The 17,612-nt window shown below is 39.5% G+C and overlaps 1 protein-coding gene across 2 annotated transcripts in view; it reads left to right on the top strand.

Moving 5' to 3' along the window:
- LOC140940727 (E3 ubiquitin-protein ligase TRAF7-like) overlaps positions 1-17,612 on the top strand; it is a 28,463-nt gene extending 10,851 nt beyond the window's left edge. For both annotated transcript variants that reach the window (XM_073389691.1, XM_073389690.1), the window contains 16 exons: positions 176-245; positions 1,112-1,177; positions 1,456-1,537; positions 2,264-2,337; positions 3,027-3,069; positions 3,546-3,598; positions 3,738-3,806; positions 4,386-4,468; positions 5,172-5,211; positions 5,436-5,552; positions 6,051-6,167; positions 6,575-6,694; positions 6,817-6,859; positions 16,324-16,412; positions 16,768-16,887; positions 17,199-17,612. In XM_073389691.1, the coding sequence (XP_073245792.1) occupies positions 176-245; positions 1,112-1,177; positions 1,456-1,537; positions 2,264-2,337; positions 3,027-3,069; positions 3,546-3,598; positions 3,738-3,806; positions 4,386-4,468; positions 5,172-5,211; positions 5,436-5,552; positions 6,051-6,167; positions 6,575-6,694; positions 6,817-6,859; positions 16,324-16,412; positions 16,768-16,887; positions 17,199-17,210 (1,198 nt within the window). In that variant the 3' untranslated portion in view covers positions 17,211-17,612. The remainder of the gene's footprint in view (positions 1-175; positions 246-1,111; positions 1,178-1,455; positions 1,538-2,263; positions 2,338-3,026; positions 3,070-3,545; positions 3,599-3,737; positions 3,807-4,385; positions 4,469-5,171; positions 5,212-5,435; positions 5,553-6,050; positions 6,168-6,574; positions 6,695-6,816; positions 6,860-16,323; positions 16,413-16,767; positions 16,888-17,198) is intronic.

The following is a 17,612-nucleotide window of genomic DNA, read 5'->3' as shown; positions in this document are numbered from 1 at the left end:
AGTAGTTGGTCGTAATGTACCATTCATAATAATAATAATTTTTAATTATTATGATTTTTTCAATAACTATAAAGTATAAGTTAGAATTAGTATCAGTGTTATTATGAATGTCAAGGGTAAATAATGGTCAATAATGTTGTGTAAATAATGTACCGTTCTGCTGTTTTTGTTTTAGATGTCATATGGAGGGAAACCATAAAGAAGTTTGCCTCCATCTTGAGACATGCAAGTTTGAAGCTGTTAAGGTAATTTAATATGGCGTTTTGTAAGAAATTCTCGGTAGATATTGAAACTGACATACAGTGGAACCCAGCCGTACAAACTCTTTATTCTTTATTAGTGTGCAATTTATAGTTCAGAAAGTATTAGTGGCACAACGTGACACTACCTGATTGCTTATGAGACCGCCTTAGCAGTATACAGCTATTTCGAGAATGGTTGTAGGAAAAAAATGTGCATGCGACAACCCCGAAAGGTATTATGGGATCTGATCAATACAGTTCCTAACGACTGTAGCTCGAAAGTAGTCGAACCTACTTTTGTTGATTTCCATTAGCACTTGCGAACATATGTCCGTGGGCTCTCGTGCCATTCTTTAAAATTTCTTTGGAGAACAGGGCAGACAAAACCACCCACAATACCTTTCGGGATTGTCGCGTGCACTTTTTCCGACAACCTTTTTCGAAACAGCGGTATAATTTTGACCACATCTAAGATCTCCAATAACTGAGAAGGGGGACTTCGTGTGAACGGGGCGAGGGGGATGTTCATCGTCTCGAGTAACGGTATGAATTGCATATTTTGGTGTGACTTGGGTTGTTCATAGGAGTTCTAACATTCTTATTCATGCAGTTATCCCCTTTTGGCTGCACATGAAGAAATAAGAGAAAGAAAGAAAGCATTATTTTGATGACGATTTTTTTTTATCGGAATATTGAAATCACTATAATTCTTATTTCGTTGTCCATTTGAGAATGATGTATTTTAGGGGTCAAACAAAGCTCAACGCGCAATAAAGAGAAACTTGTCCATCTGATACAGATTTTTAAAAGTAATTTGTTCAACCATGAATAAACTAGTTTTATCAATTTTTCATTTTATTATTTACCAGGAATTCCTGCAGCACTCAGACAAGCGAATGGAAGAGATAAAGATGGCGCTGAAAGATAAAGATCAGGTATTTTCTCCAGATAAGTCCTGTTCGTGTGCCTTGAAATAACAGTCGGCTCTGTTTCCTTTGTTAAGGAAAGAGTTTCCCTGGTCCCAGACATTTGTCTTGAAATTTGTCTTAGCATGAGAGAGAGAAAGAGAGAACAAACCACGAAAAGGCGAAAACGTGTCGCTTCGCTCGCTCTCTCGAACGCAGGGAAAATTTTCAAGAAAAACCTCTGGAACCAGGGTAGGATCCATCATCCCTCACCTATTGATCCTATTTTGTGACCTGATTCCTTTTAGGAAATTGTATTTCTCAAGGCGATGATAGTAAAGTTAAATGAGCGAGTGGACAGAATGGAAAAAACTGTGGACATCAGAATAGGTGAGAGTGCAAACTTTGTAATTTTCTGAACTATTTAGGACAAGAGTGGGGTTTACCGGTCGTTTTGATACAATGCATTTCGAAATGGGGTCGTTTCGATTCAAGTTAAATAATTTCGCGTCGTTGGCTTAAAGAACAGGGAATATATGGTTTTTCGTAATTGATCGTAATATTTGTTGCGCACTTTCACTGCTTAAGTTCGTGTCGAAAAGACTTGTATCGAAACGACTGGTTTCACTTTGCACTGTTGTCTTCCCAGTTTACTACTTATCTTTGACAAAGACGCGCTGTTTTTAGCACTGATTTATGGTCGAGATTTTTGTCATTTTTGTTGGATGCAAGGTATGACTGTTGTAGACGTTGGGGGCCTTGTTCTTTAACGAAATTTCTTGCAATCTTTCTCACAATTTTGTTTAGCCACAAGTTGCGCGAAAATTCTTAGTGTTGATTGAACGTCGTACAGGACTTTACTTGTAACATTTTTGTTTAAGCAAATGCTGCTTTGAAGTGAAATCAAGTTTTACTTCTCGCAACAACGTCGGTATAAACGCTGTAAGGATTTTTTTAAGGTTGCTATGAAAATTGCAGAAGGCGGCGTCTTGCGCAATTTGTCTCGCAACGCACAGCGTTATAATTTGCGGCGGAGATGATTTGCAAGAGAACCTGGTTAGTTTATCAAGGCCTTGTAAGTGTATTTTTTTTTTCATGTATTTTTTGCTTACATAGACCTTCTCGATGAAAGCCAAACAAAACTGTCCTCAGATTTGCTGGATTCAAGACAAAGCATTTCGCAAATCCAGGTAATTTACATCATTATCAGTAAAGAAGACCAGAAGTGAACTCAAGAAAATTTTGCAAGTATTCTTACTATGTATAATCTTTCTTCATTTTGAATATTTTTTTTGATGGCCATCTTTGTTAGGCTCTTTTTCCTTCCCTTTTTAGGAAAGTCAAAAGTGTGTTTGTGATGTGGCTCTTAAGGCCCTATTACTTTACGCAATTTTTCACGCTGCTTCTCTCCCAATTTTGTTGCGCGTTTGCCAGACAAATTTTTTACTTTTGTTTCGAGTAAATAGAGAGTTCAATCTTTACTTATACGGCAAACGGCAGATTCAAGTTGAGAATTTCTCAAAGTAGAAAATGAGCAGCTAAAAACAGCTCAAAACAATTCTTATGGTTAGAAAAATGCATGAAACTAATACTTTAGGTGTAGAAATAATGAACAGTAAACGACATTTAAAGAGGAAGCTTGGTCACATGGAACAAATTCGCGTTCGCCGTTTGACGTAAACGTGATGCTTAACCTCTCTATTATAACTCAGCATTATGTTTGCCGGAGCGTCTCGGAGAGCTTGCTAACAGGCTTCTGGTTATGATACTTTACAAACTTGTTCCACCATGCCAATGCCAGTTGTGTATATGGATTGTCTTGTCTTGCATGACCGTTCAAAGTCTATCTTTTTTCAGTAAATTTTGGTTTTATTTACAGACTGACTTGTCTAATGTTGAAGCTCGACTGTGGGGCGTTGGAAGTAAGTTCTACTTCATGACCCTTTTTCATAAATATCAGCTAAAACATGAAACGGGTCATCAAAGATCTGTTGATTTCCCTCATGAAGTTTGAACAGCTTGCCTATAACCTTTCTTAAAGTTTTGTTGTTGTTGTTGTTTTCTTGGGTTTTGCATCACACATTCTTTTCTAGCCCTCCTGAAAGTGAATAGGATTGATGCTAACGTTTGACGAGTCTTATTCCCGTTCTGTGACTCCGAACCCCACATGCGCCGAATCTGATACCCAGTGATGCCTATGTGTTACCTAGAACGATTACATACATACGTACTGTACTTAACCTTAATTTCACCTCGCAGAATTTAAGAGTAGCTACAATATAATGCCAATATCTTTATTGATGTCGCTCACTGGTAGTAGCTTTTGCAAATGCGACGTTCGCTGTATGAAAAAGAATAGAAATGCTAATAGCAGTCTGCTACTCTTTTTTGTTTGCAGCGTTTGACATCCAGCCATTGTTTAAGTGCAAGGGAACTTTTGTCGGTCACCAGGTATGCTCTGTTGTTCTAGAATCTTTCCAACCAGTGAATACTTGAACATGACTCTCGGCGCGCAAGGCCGTAGCTGTAGTAGACCTTACATTTAATACTCAGCATACCACTGAAAAATATTCCTTTGATTTGCCTCTAGGGTCCCGTATGGACTTTGTGTACCCATGGAGACTGGCTATTTAGCGGTTCATCTGACAAGACAATCAAGGTATGTGTGACAACATGGAGACCCGCTTACTTGTTCATAACAACAGTGTTCTCGTTTACTGCAGAAAAATCGGGAAGTTTTCTAATTTTACCCACTTATTGCGATCTTCTTGTACTACAGACAAAACAGAACTTTCCTTTTCGACCGAAACGATCTCATACAGGAATCGTTCCTTTATACTGATACAGTCCTGGCATAAGTGTTGGGTTTTTATCGTATAGCTTCGTAGCCACACATATAGTTGAAGAACCCATTATGAGAACCTGGACTTCCCATTAGACGTGGGCAATCTTTCGTCGTCTCTACAAGTACCGTAACCTAAGAGCAACATTTTTGGTTCTGCTTGTCTATGGTTAGAAGGTTTGTTCAATCTTGTCGTCTGGACAGATATTCTAGGATCTTGTTAATGGAGACCTTATTTATTCTAAGACGAGGACGACTAAGGGAACGAGATTTTCGTAATACTAAGTATTGCGCGCGCGTGAACTAGCGTCATTTTGGCGGGAGTGGAAACACTCTTTTCAGAAGTTAGTTTACTATGCAACCTTGTTAATTTATGATGATTTACATTCGTTCAAGGTATGGGATACACTGACGACGTACAAATGTATAAAGACAATGGAAGGACATAGTGGCATTGTATTGGCTTTGTGCACTCACGAGTATGTTAACCATTTACGTAAACTATTCAATCACGATCACTTCTGTATCTCCCCTAATTTTGCTGCTACACCCTGAGTTGTCTGCCACAGTGCTTAGCACTGTTAACGGTCCCATGTTTTCCCGCGTTCAGCCGCGGTTACTTGTTACAAGGTCTCCCGCGCGCCGCAGTAATTTTTTCACGCGATTGAAATCTATTCCCACACTCTGAATGCATCCGTATCCAATAGTTTTTCTCGCTCCTTTCATGACCTCTCCCTGCTTTATTTTAGCCTGCGTAGCAAGCGTTTCCGTTTAGTTTCGGAGCAGACAAAACCAGAGAACGGGATTTTCGGTTTTGACCGCGCGACAAATGAAACGAGAGCCATTTTTCGCGCCGTTCTTTGCTCTTAAACCGCACAGAAACGCTTGCTACGCAGGCTAGCTTTATTTTAGCCTAGCTAGCTAGCCTGCGCTGCGGTTGCATAGAAATTTCTGTGCTAGATAACAGAGAGAGAGAGGAAAGATACGCGCGTGCTCCTCTTTTCGCGCCATTTTTTTTATGCGGGCGCTAGCAGGCATCGTCGATTTGTCCCTTTCTTTGACTATGTAGAACCAAGACTTGTTGTTTTATTTACTGTTTGTACTGTTGTTTTTCCTTATAAGTTTTTATTAAGCCAGAAACTCAGTATGTCACACATTTCGCCTTTTTGTTTTGTCTTACAGCAAAAAGCTCTACAGTGGTTCCGCAGACTGCACAATAAATGTATGTAGCATTGTCGGTCAATGACTTTCACATGGAGAAAACGTTGATAATATTTTCTTACTTTTGGTAAACACATTATAGGGATTTTTCAAGCTTCTTGAGAAGCGTTCATGTCAAGGCCTTAATTTTGACTAAAAGTTGAAGTATTTTTGTTAAAGATAATTTGATGAAACTAGGTGAAACAGACTTGTACAATAATTGCTATTTTTTTGTGTGTGCACTAGGTTTGGTGTTTAGAGGAACTTGAACTGCTCGACTCTATTCGCGGTCACGAGAACCCTGTCTGCACACTGGTTACTAAACGGAACATGCTGTTTAGTGGATCGCTCAAGAAAATCAAGGTAGGCTGAATGAAATCTTCTTATTTGTTCTTAAAGACTTAGCGAGAAAAACTACTAGCTTACTTACTTGGGGCCGCAAAACTGATTTTTGTCGCAAGCCAGGCTTCTTCCGCTTGCCGAAGAAGGAGAAAGTACTGGTTTAGGTCGATAACATTTGATGAAGATCACAACTTGACATGTGTGGAAAACAACGCAAAAATATTCTTATTTTTCAATTTGGAAAATACGTGAAAGACACGGCACCATGTTGTCGTGAAACTTTACATTATCGTCCGAAAAGAAACGAAAAATGAAACCTTCCTCGCTGTCAAAACTATTGAAGTGCCTTTGCCGCGTTTACAGCAAACCACCTGGACTTGACGCTACAAATACTTACTGGGCTTTTTCACACAAACGACTGGGAACTGGGATATCCAGGCCCTTAGGAGGACGTTTCACGCAACCTACAGTTCCTTCTAACTCGTCTTGTGAGTTCTATTTCTCTCGTTGATTTTCCAGGTTTGGAATCTAAAAACCATGGAGCTTATCCAAGAACTAACAGGCCTTAATCACTGGGTGCGTGCGTTGGTGGCATCAGAAAGGCACCTCTTCAGTGGCTCCTACCAAACCATTAAGGTACTTAATTCTTTATGTCCTCACCGTGATTACAGTTTTGGTGCTTTCTGTTAACCTTTTTTTTCCTCGATGTAACTGATAAGACGACACATACTTCAGAGCTGGCTAACAAACTTCCCAAGTTTGATTATTCGGATTTAAAGTTATTTTCCAGGTGTTGCTATTAAAGGCCATATAAACGCGAAAATACAAGTTCATCTTATTGGTATATGTATTGTTTTTTGCCAGTTAGGTGTTTCTGAGCCTGCTTACCAGGTGATTTGAGTTCGTGGGATGAGGACCTAGAGTGTTGCCATTGAAATAACAGCTACTGAGCAGTACTTCATTGTAGTACTGTTTATTATGCTGTACATAGAACGTGGAATATTGGTTTCAGCTCACTTAAAACTTAAAATGTTATTTTGCAGTTATGGGATCTAGATACATTAGAGTGTGTTCGAGTCCTTCAGACTTCAGGGGGCAGCGTGTACTCTTTGGCAGTCACCAAGGACTATATAGTATGTGGAACGTATGAGAATCAAATACAGGTAACAGAACTGAGTTCTTTCTTTTTCTCTGAGTTGTAGCTTACTAAATGGCTGTGGAGCTCATAGAGTAAATACAATCAATGACTGATGATGATACCAATAACCGTCCCTTTTGTCTTAAGGTGTATGATATAAGCACACACAAACACTTGGAAACGCTGAACGGTGAGTCACTTGTAGTCACTTTTAATCGCCTCTTGTGGCTTTAGGCGCTACTTCGATAACACTCGAAAGCGAGGGAGACACGTGAAAGGCTGAATTTCACGCGGGCTCATATCCTCTTTTTCGTCACGAAAGCAGCGACGTTTCTTGTTTCGCTGCTTCTCCTCCATGACATTTTCAGTTTTGATTGGTAGTTCATGGAATCCCGAGTTGTTGATGCGTTCGATATTAACGCATGCAAAAAGATTATTCAGTGCGGCCGGAAACAAATGAGTTTTCTCCATACCAAAAATGTCGTTGTTTCAATAACTTTGGTTATACAAATGGAGCTGGAAAGAGAAGGCGAGGAAAACACATTAATATGAACGACTACGTATCGTTAAAAAGTGCAAAAAACAATTTTATTTCAGATAATTATTTAAGCCAACTACTTAACCCATTACAATTTGGCTGAAAGAGCTACTCGACAAAATATCATGCGTGAACGTGATAATCCACTGATGCAACACACATTAGATGTCCAGTTCATTAAGAGAAGTAATAATCTTGCCACTATTATTAGCCTTCATTCTGTTGAACAAGATTTCGTAGAAATCCAGAGGTTTGAAGATGTCGATCTCCAGTTTAGCTTTCTCCTCGTCCGTCAGCTTTTCCCATCCTTCAGCCAAAATTACGTGGTTGCGAGTGTTGCAGTCGTTCCACGAGATTTGGCGGTGGATTTCCTGTTTCTGATTCTGTTTCTGTTTCTGACCTGCTTTTCCTTCTGCTGCTGAATCTAAAACTGGCCTTTGACAGAGTTTGGGTGGGAAATCTATAGGACTTGTCGTCTCGGAGCTGCACTTGCCTCTGCGGTCGCAAGAAACGACGAGCAGTTCAGGCGACTGGCTACCTTTGTTCTGTGGTTCCGCCATAGCGTACTAGCTGTCAAATTTTGCTCGAGTCGTTGTATTCTTCTTGGATGCGAGTGACTGACTGCTTATCTGTGCCAAGTAAATTTTTTTAAATGGGTCTTGAGGGTCTCATCGCGTTCATTTGTAATTAGTAAAATAATTAAAGGGATATGTTAACCAGTTATCCTACGTACTATGGTCATTCGATTTAATAATATCTCTTGAAATTGTATTGTTTCCTGCAAATTGATAGCGCTAATTTGTAAACATCTATTTATATAACAGCGACGTGTCTTCTGTTCACGTTGATTTTCAATTAGTCGAATGATCTAAGGACTAATTCAGCCGGTTATCCTAAGTACTATGATTATTTATTGAAATAATATTTGTCGAAATTTTATTGTTCCCTCAATGCCAATTGATAGCGCTAATTTTAAGACATATTATCCTATTACAACGAAATGACGTCTCGTCACGCTAATTTGTAATTAGTCCAAATTGTTATTTACTTAACAAAGATCTGTGAAAACTCAAATTTTCAGCGTTTATTAATTGATACCACCTTATTAATATTAACGATTAATATCTTTTAAAAGTGAAGTTTGGGGTAACCTGATTATATGATTTGGGAACGCTATTTATAAAAGTTTAAAACATGTAATGTGGAAAAGAAAAAAGAAAATTACAAAATCAAAAGACAACAACACAGGTCTCGTGGTTGCCTGGCGTTAAAGGTTGGTCTCGTGTCCGGTCTCGTGCCGTCTTGTTATTCAAAAACTTATTAATATTCAGTAGGCATATCGTCTAATCGAATCACGTGCAAGGACCTATAACCTGGTAAAATTCGTCCAACTAAAAAAGTTAGTGGAGGGAAATTACGAAAATCATAAAAATAACATAACATAACATAGACTTTATATATACTCGAATTTTAGGGTAGCTAATAAGCTAATATCTTGATAGGACCATGAGTTTTAGACTAAATAAATGATCGGTAAGGTGGCACATATACAGACTGGCTCGTTGTTGTAATATTTACGTTTCATTTGACGTTGCCCTGAAAGTCGCGCACAAGTCACTTATTATTACAATAATTATAATGCCATTTATTCCCTTTTTGTTGTTTTCACGAGTTTGTTTACCTCTTATGGTAATAAGAGGTCATGAATTGATAGCCGGTGCGGTTTCTTGCCTGGGTGGTATCCCATATTATATCACTGATTCTTGTGTGTATATATACACATATATATTTGTATTATTTTTCCATGCCTTTTATTTATCCAACGACGAAAAAAACTGCTGGAAAAGTCGTTGGTCACCGTTGGGGAAGGTGCGATGAGACGCGAAAGCCTGAGAAGAGACAGTGAGCAATGCACTTGCCTTGACTTGATTTCTTGATTACAGGCGAATTGTAGGAATCAGAGCGTCTCCGTCCACACTAAGGCATTTTCGTTTGAAAACGCATACATTTCGATGCGTTCAGGCCTTCCGTCCACACTCAAATGCGCTGAGCGTTTTCATCGAAAACGCATCGATTTGAAAACGCTCTTGAAAGTGGATCAAAACGAAAACGCATACATATCGTATCAGTGCGGACGGTCGAAAACGCATCAAAATGAAAACGATGACGTCATATGTACCACGTGGGTTGTAAAATATCGCAGGCACGTGTGTTTGTAACATGCACATAGTGTTCAACTTGCGTAACAACGTGCAAATCTATCGTTTTCGAACTTTGTAGTGTTTACAATCGAAAACGCATCAAAACGGTAGTGTGTACGCGAATCGATCAATGCGCTTTCGATGAAAACGAAAACGGATCGTTTTGAAAACGCATTAGTATGGACAGGGCTTAAGTCCTAAATATGACCTTAATTTGCCCACTTCGCATCCCTTGAATTGTAGCCAGCCCGACTTCACCTTTTACGAGAGTTCTTGTTTTAACGGAAATAAATAATTATTGGATGAGGTTTTGATGTAATTTCTGGAATAATCAATGTCGAGGAAAATGTTATCAGCCGAGCCGAAGGCTGATAACACTTACCGAGAGTAACGTAATTACAGTAATTAAGGCGATCAATTAATCCCATCGTTGTTTGTTTCAAACGAGTCTTGCTACGTCGATGGCTAATTAAACTCGGTCCGTTGACGCTTGCAGAAAAACTTTTGTGCTACCCGAGCGCCAAATTTTTCTCTTTTCTGCTTATTTAAAAAACAAGTAAAAAGACGATTCTTATTGTTTTGCATTGTATTTTCGTCGGAAAAAAAGGGATTGCCTTCTCAAAAAATTATCTTATTACAATTATTTTTATTATAATAATGGAACAGGAAAAAGGAACATTACAACAGTATAAGCAGAGAAAACAAGGCGGGAGCGACCCGTTTGTTAAACATAGGTTGCTGCTACAAATATTACATAAGGTCCAGTTCATTAAGAGAAGTAATAACCTTGCCACTATGTTGGCCTTTATTCTGTTGAACAAGATTTCGTAGAAATCCAGAGGTTTGAAGATGTCGATCTCCAGTTTGGCTCTCTCCTCGTCCGTCAGCTTTTGCCATCCTTCAGCAAAAATTACTCGGTTGCGAGTGTTGCAGTCGTTCCACGAGATTTGGCGGTATAATTTCTGTTTCTGATTCTGTTTGTGAAGTCTTCTTTTGTCTGCTGCGGATTCTGAAATTGTTCTTTTATGGATTTTGGGCAGGTGATTCTCGTCACTTATTTTCTCGCGGTAGATCAGTCCAGTCGATTGGCTGACTTTTTTCTGAAATTCGGCCATAATGTACAGGTAGTCGAGCTGCTGTATTCACCGTGTAGATACGTGTAACTGGCTGTTTATTTGTGCGATTTACCTTATCTTTCAAACAGGCCGCGTGTCCGGTCTCGTGCCTTCTTAACAACTTATCAGTATTCAGTAGGCAGTATTGTTCAATTGAGTCACGTGCAAGGACCTACAATCTGGTAAAATTTCGTGTAACTAAAAAAGTCAGTGGAAGGAATTTCTTTAGGGAAAATTTCTTTAGTGAAACAGGTCTCGTGGTAGCCTCCAACGCAGGCGAGCAAAAGGTTGTCTGCGTGGCGTGAAAGGCTAGTCTCGTGTCCGGTCTCGTGTCGTCTTGTTATTCAAAAACTTATGTATATTCAGGAGGGTGTCGTCTAATTATGCAAGGACCTATAATCTGGTAATAAAATTCGTCTTTTTAAAAAGTGAGTTGTGGGAAATTACGGATATCATCATGGGACTCTAAGTTCTAGACTAAATAAATGATTGAAGTGGTAACACATATACAGACTGGCTTGTTGTTGTTTACGTTCTATTTGACGCTGCGTTGAAACTTGCGCACAAGTTACTTATTATTTCAGTAATTATAATGCCATTTATTTTCTTTTTGTTGTTGTCTTGAACGAGGCTTGTTACGTTGATCGCTAATTAAACCGTATAACCGGTTTACCGCTTCATTACTCTGATCTCGGCCTGCTTTTTCTGAGTCAGTGTGTTAACGTATTATGTCCTTAATATCAGCCGTCTTTGCACTTTCGTAAGAAACAAACTTGAAATACGTTATCTCAAAATTCTCGCGAAGCTAAAAAGGGTCAGCAGTGAGAATTAACGGAAACAAGCCAAAGGGTAAAAATACGATGAAAGAAAAAAAACGGGAAAAAAAAAAAAACTTTAAGTAGCCCCGCCGGGATTTGAAGCTGCACCCTAACTTCCTCCAACGCAAAAAGTGAGGTCACATACCACTGGGCCATTCGAACGCTGTACAATTCTTAAAATTAATAGTGTTGAGGGCTAGTGTTACTAATAGTGTTACCTTGAACCTTCTGGAGCTGTATTTATTATGAATTCAAAGATACATTTGAGGAAAAATAGCTTAAACGAGTATTTTAAAACCATTTCGCATTATTTCCGTGTTTATTCACTCTCGGGCCTGATATTTATTGAAGCTATGCTATTGATGAGAAAACCGCACTGCGGGCCGCTAAATTATGTGACTACAGCTGTATTGGAGAGAATCGAGTGGGTGAAACACACTCGTCTTTTAGGCGTTACTATCGATGACAGGCTTTCCTGTTTACATCAAACAAACTGAACCTCCTGAAAATGAGTTCTTTCTTGAGCAGACACGCCCTATTGGACTTGTACTTCAAGATAATATTACTAGCAGTTCTATATGGACTGGCCATTTGGGGCGTCTGCCCTAATGCAGACCTTTAACATTCGCTGGAAGTAATTCACCGTAGGGCAACCATTATAATAATATACAGCTTGCCCCGCGATATGCCTACTGAGGAAGTATACCGACACTCCAACTGGAATACTTTAATCTTCTATTATAAATTTTTTGCACTGCGTACAACTTCAGAAGGAGTAATAACGTAATCGTCCTGCGTTTTAGCTCGCATGTTCTAATGTTTTAACTCTATCAGCCATAGCGGCGCTATTCTTTAAAACCAGTGTTTCATCGAGCGGCCTATATACATACATACATATCCTTTATTTAAACACGTTAGGATTTAAAGCTCAAAGCGGCAAGGTTTTCCAGCCACTTGTCCAATCGGCCACTGTTGTGTTTGCAGCCCGCTGTTCTTTTGCCTCAGAAATGCTTTGAGATTCGCCAGGCGATTCACCAACGTGCTGTTGCTGTAAACAGAGGATGAATAAAATGAGCACTAGTCGGTGGTCGGGTTGCCTGGAAACCCAAAATGCAAAATGGCGTCCTTAGGATTTGTTTATGGCTTGTTGCTAGGCAACCGGTAGAAAAAAAAGATTTATGACCAAAGCGAAATCGCACTTCGCTTGCGATACTCGCGTGATCCGCGCGCGCAGCGCGCGACAAAATTATAAACTTGCTTCGCGAGAATAATTATCAGGAAATAAATGATTGAAGTGGTAGTACACATCTCCACATTACCTCATTGTTATTTACGTTTTGCTTTACAGTTCGTTGAAGTTACTTATTATTACAGGAATTATTGCCATTAAATCTCTTTTTGTTGTTCGTTTTGAACGAGTCCGTTACGCCCTTTGGTAATTAAGCTCGTTCACCGCCTGTCTTTTGAGTCGTTGCGTTGCCGCGAGTGCGGAAAAACTTTGGTCCTGCTCGTGTGCCAGTTTTTTCTCCAATTCTTTTTTGGTTAGTGTGCTAATTTGTTGAATTTAAAAAAGTGGGAAGAGGAGTTCTAGACTAAATAAATCGTGAGCTGATCAGTCCGTTAGTTTAGCTGACTTTTTTTTTTCTGAATTTCGGATATAATGTACAAGTTGTCGAATTTCTGTAGAGAAAATTTAGGACATCCAAGGACGGTGACTTCTATACTATTAGTTCTGTTCTTAAGAATGAAAATTCTATGAAAATTACTGAAATGTTCGTAAAAGCGTTCAGAACATGGTTGCCTCAAGTAGGTAGCGACGGCAACGACAGTGAAGACGTCGCTTAAAAAGTGAATTCGCGTTCTTTCGATCTTTTTCGCGATTAGTCCAACTCGCCTACTTTGTCAAATGTAGTCAAACTCTCTTGAAGTTGAAGTCGTGCAAAGAAAAGTACAAAATAGTGTGATAAAAAATGTTTAATACATTTGCAAAGTTTTCAAGTTTTGATTGTGTTTTACTGACCCTATTTACACCATTTGTTGAGATGTTATGCCTTATCCTCTTTCTCGTCAACAGTAGTTTGTGTATTTGGCTGTTTTTTCACTTGAGTGCCGCACTGACACCGACTTTGGGGCTCATAATCAACAAACAAGCTTTCCAAAATTGCCAATACTAAGTTTGATGTTTCCAGAAAACAGAAAAACACAGTTAAGGGACTCAACTCTTAATCTGAAAACACTAACGGTATTTCGGGCTGTCCATATAGTTAGTAGATATGGGCTGTTGTTTCGCGTTTCGCCTTGAAACATACAGATCTCGCGCAGGTACTACTCGGTGTTCGGTAAACCTTTAATTTGCTATGTTTGAATTTGCGTAACTTGACAGATCTCGCACAGCTTTTGAACTTTGAGGAGAGATTCCCTTAATTTTGAAAGAGTAGTCTTCGGATTGGACCTTAACATCCAATTTGATTTATTTTATTTATTCGACTTATTTGGACGAGTTGCCGGCACAAAGAAATCTCAAACTCTCTCTGTTGACTGCCAATTTGTGGGTTAAGCTTTTTGAAAAAAACTTAAGAAGGACAATCAGTTTTATTTCTACATATTTATTTAACTTTTTAATGTATATTTACAATTTGATCAGCTGGTATATAAGCGTTGGTGTTCACTAGCGAAGTATAAACTAATTAGTAAAGACCTCTCAGTCAAAAGTAAATCAAATGCACGGAAAATTTTTCCGTTTTAATCACGCCCTTTTTTGCTACAATTCATTGAAGTACTCATTGTCTATTCCTTTAAAATTTTTGCTGTTATTTTTACCATTGTTATTGCTCCAACTTCTTCTTCTTACGATGGAAGTCAAAAAGTATATCTTATTTGTCGTGTTACATTCTACTTATCGTTAATAAAGCTTGATTTTAGACTCGCTTAGTTCGCACGAAATATGCTACGTGCACAAATTGTCTAGTTCACTCAGAGACGTAATCACCATGCCACTGTCGTTAGCCTTGATTCTCTCAAACAAGATTTCGTAGAAATCCAGGGGTTTGAATATGTCGATCTCTAGGGCCTGTATTTCTTCATCGGACAGATGTTTTGCTTGTTCTGTGAGTGAGTCGCTGCGGTGGAAAAAATAAGCTTTTGATCTGTCGTACGTCACCGGTTCAGATCCGCTTCTATTCCTTTTCTTCGGGGTGCTGTCGTCGTGGCCGTACTGTGTCCTCGACGATGGTATGGCGGGTTCGCTGGACGGCTTGTCGAGTGGCATACCCAACTGCGGCTGTTTTTCAGTGCCTCGTGGTGGTTTTGCCATACAGTCTGAGTTAGCTCGTGGCTTAGGATCTAAGGGAACTTGTAAAGGGTCATTTGTTTCCGCTTGGATTGCCTCCAGTCTGTCCATTTTGCTCTCGATCACGGTTCACTCTCTTTGCCTAGTCTTCGATTTTTAGATCTTGTCTTTTGGTTGTTTGCCAGTATTTTTGAAGGAGGATTTAAAATCTTCTTCTTTTAATCCTTTTGAGGATCACGTGGTATGCGGGCTGCCGACGTCGTTGTTTTTTACCTTCCTTGTCTAAGTCGAGCTGCGCACGAAAACAAGGAGGAGCACAAAAAATCTGAACGTTTTGTTTTATGATTAGCAAGAAAAATCTGAGCGAAGCGCAATTGATGTTGAGGAAGTCTTAAACTAAAATTTGAAAGAAACTAAATTAAATTTATGTGCAAAAATCTGGCGTGTGTTTTTCAAAACAAAGTATTTTATAGTTAATTAGTTAGTATCGGTAATTTTTAATGCAATTAGCGTCCAAAACAGTCGAGTTGAAGGAAATCAACAACAACTCGATCCACACAGCGAGACTCGTTTTACTTAATCAGCGACTCATTTTCACTCTTGTTAGATTTGTAAATAAATGCCTGCTTTTGAAATCAGTCAGAGTCATCGTAGTTTTCAAAACACTCTCCTCCTAAATACAAGAACAAACATTTTTTTCGTATATAGTCGCTTTTGATTGGCTGAGAAAAGATCATGCGTCGTTTCTCGGCCAATCGGAATGTAGTCAAAACCATTCGTGTTTTGTCTACACCCAGCCCAGGTTTGCGACTTAAGATAAAGGGGTGCCTTGGGGTGCGACTGATATAATCTTAAAGAACAAGAAATATTGTATAAATTTTAGGGAACTGGAACTCGAATAATTCCCAGAAAATATCTGAGAGGCAAGAGACCTTCAGGGCGCTTCGGACACGCGTGTCATGCACAATTTATAAGCAGAGGAATTTGAACACACATCCAGCCACAGAAATAAATTTCATAATCCGAAAGCACTAATTTTCTTAATGCGTACCCTTTCGTTACCTATAATTAATGACTGTGCCCAATATTCATATTTAACTTGCGTTGAAAAATGACGATTATTAGGGAGAAAGACCGATACCTTGCGGAAGTGTCAATATAATACACCGTGGTCGTGGGGTGCATACCACCTAATCTACACCCATTTGGGTGACTTACCGAAAAAAATGCGAGTTTTTCCCTTTTCCTGTGTTTTTCGGATTACCCAGCTGGGATAATGGCCAGTTTCAATTGAAAATTTATTTAGCCATGTTTTTTGAAACAAACTCAGACCCCATTTACACGGGTCCGGACAAATTTTTGAACGGACAAACACTTGCACGGATGCGCCTTTCGTTTACACGGGACCCGCGGAACCGTGCTTGTTTTTGAATGGCAAACATTACTGCAATCTGTAACGCGTTTTGCACAGTTTCGTGTAAAGTTGCACACGTAAAAAATTCGTTTCGTTCTAAAATTTGTCCGGACCCGTGTGAACAGCGTCTTACTATATAAATTGGTGTCTGATTCCCCTAAAATAATAGAAACCACTTTGGAATCGCCCCTGCCCCCAGTTTTTCTGCTTAAGCCTTATATGTCCCTTTTGAAAAGTATAGTATAGTCTTGAATAATTTTCTTTCTTTCCTCTTACCAGGTCACGTTGGTATAGTGTATGGTCTTGCTGTGTTAAGTGCCCCTGGGCAGACGCGTTTGTTCAGTGCTTCATATGACAGATCACTCAGGGTAATTTGATCAGATCAGTTCACTCTATCTCTGAAGGATTTGTTAAGTTTGTGAACTCCTAGAGACGCGTCTGTTTGCAGTTTCCGTCTACTCCAGCTTAGTCCCCAGGCGTTCTGGGCTCGGTCAATCCTGGACTCTACCGTGGGCTGTGACGTTACCGAGAGAGACTGGGCCACCCTTTCTCAGACTTCAGGGTAATAGAGCACGCCTTAGGACTGGGCTGTCTCTACACGTGAATGGATAGTATCTCGAACGGTCTCCAGATCGACCCCCCTCTAACTAGATAACTGAAACGAGTGCATGGAAGCAGAGTCACAAATTAATCTGAGACTTTTGAACTTCCATTCTATGATAGGTGTGGAATCTAGAAAGTTTCACTTGCGTCCAGACCCTTTTACGTCACCAAGGGAGCGTGGCTGCTTTGGCATTCAATAAGGGCAGGATATTCTCTGGAGCGGTGGATAGCACAGTTAAGGTGAGAAGAGTTTTTCGTGTAACAGATAGCCTGCGAGCAAACTCTCCATTTGGGGGAGTACACATGAGTAAAACGCAAAACTAAAACCTATTGAGACTAGAATTTATTTATTCAATTTTCATTTCCAAGCTGAAGAATGAGCATTTATGGAATTGTTTCTACATACTTTTTAATTCATGTAACTAGTAGAGTTGTAAGTGAGATCTCTGTTTGAGACTGGGAACGAGTGTGCCAAACTTGCAGAGGACTGTGTGACACGTGACCTGATCCCTTCAAAGCAAATGTCTGTTAACTGTTCATTTGTTTTCTAGGTGTGGCAGTGATGTGAAGTTGAGCCTGTTTATTCGGACGCTGTTTTGTGTTTACCTGCGGTTGCGTTGGTACATGCTTTTAACAAGTGATCTACCGCAACTGTCCCCGGCATGAACTTTTCTATTTAATATGGAGGAAAGATGTTATCGAGTCTTCTGCAGAAGGCTGAATCTGCTTAGTTCTCGAGCTCATCGGGAAAAATAAACTGTAGATAGGAGACTTCTGACCGAGGTTGCTAACCAATATTTGTTTCTAAGCAGCATGATTCAGCCCATCTGTCACGTGGAGTGATTAGTAAGAAGCCATTTAATCACTTGTACGAGAAATTATCAAAAGAGGTGCTTATTTCCCCAGTCTGGGTTGGGAAATATTCTTGCTATCCCGCTTTGATCAAATAAATTGTACAAGGAGAA

Source organism: Porites lutea, chromosome 6, assembly GCF_958299795.1.
Source record: "Porites lutea chromosome 6, jaPorLute2.1, whole genome shotgun sequence".
Taxonomy (NCBI): Eukaryota; Metazoa; Cnidaria; class Anthozoa; order Scleractinia; family Poritidae; genus Porites; species Porites lutea.
This window is presented reverse-complemented; position numbering and strand designations above follow the sequence as displayed.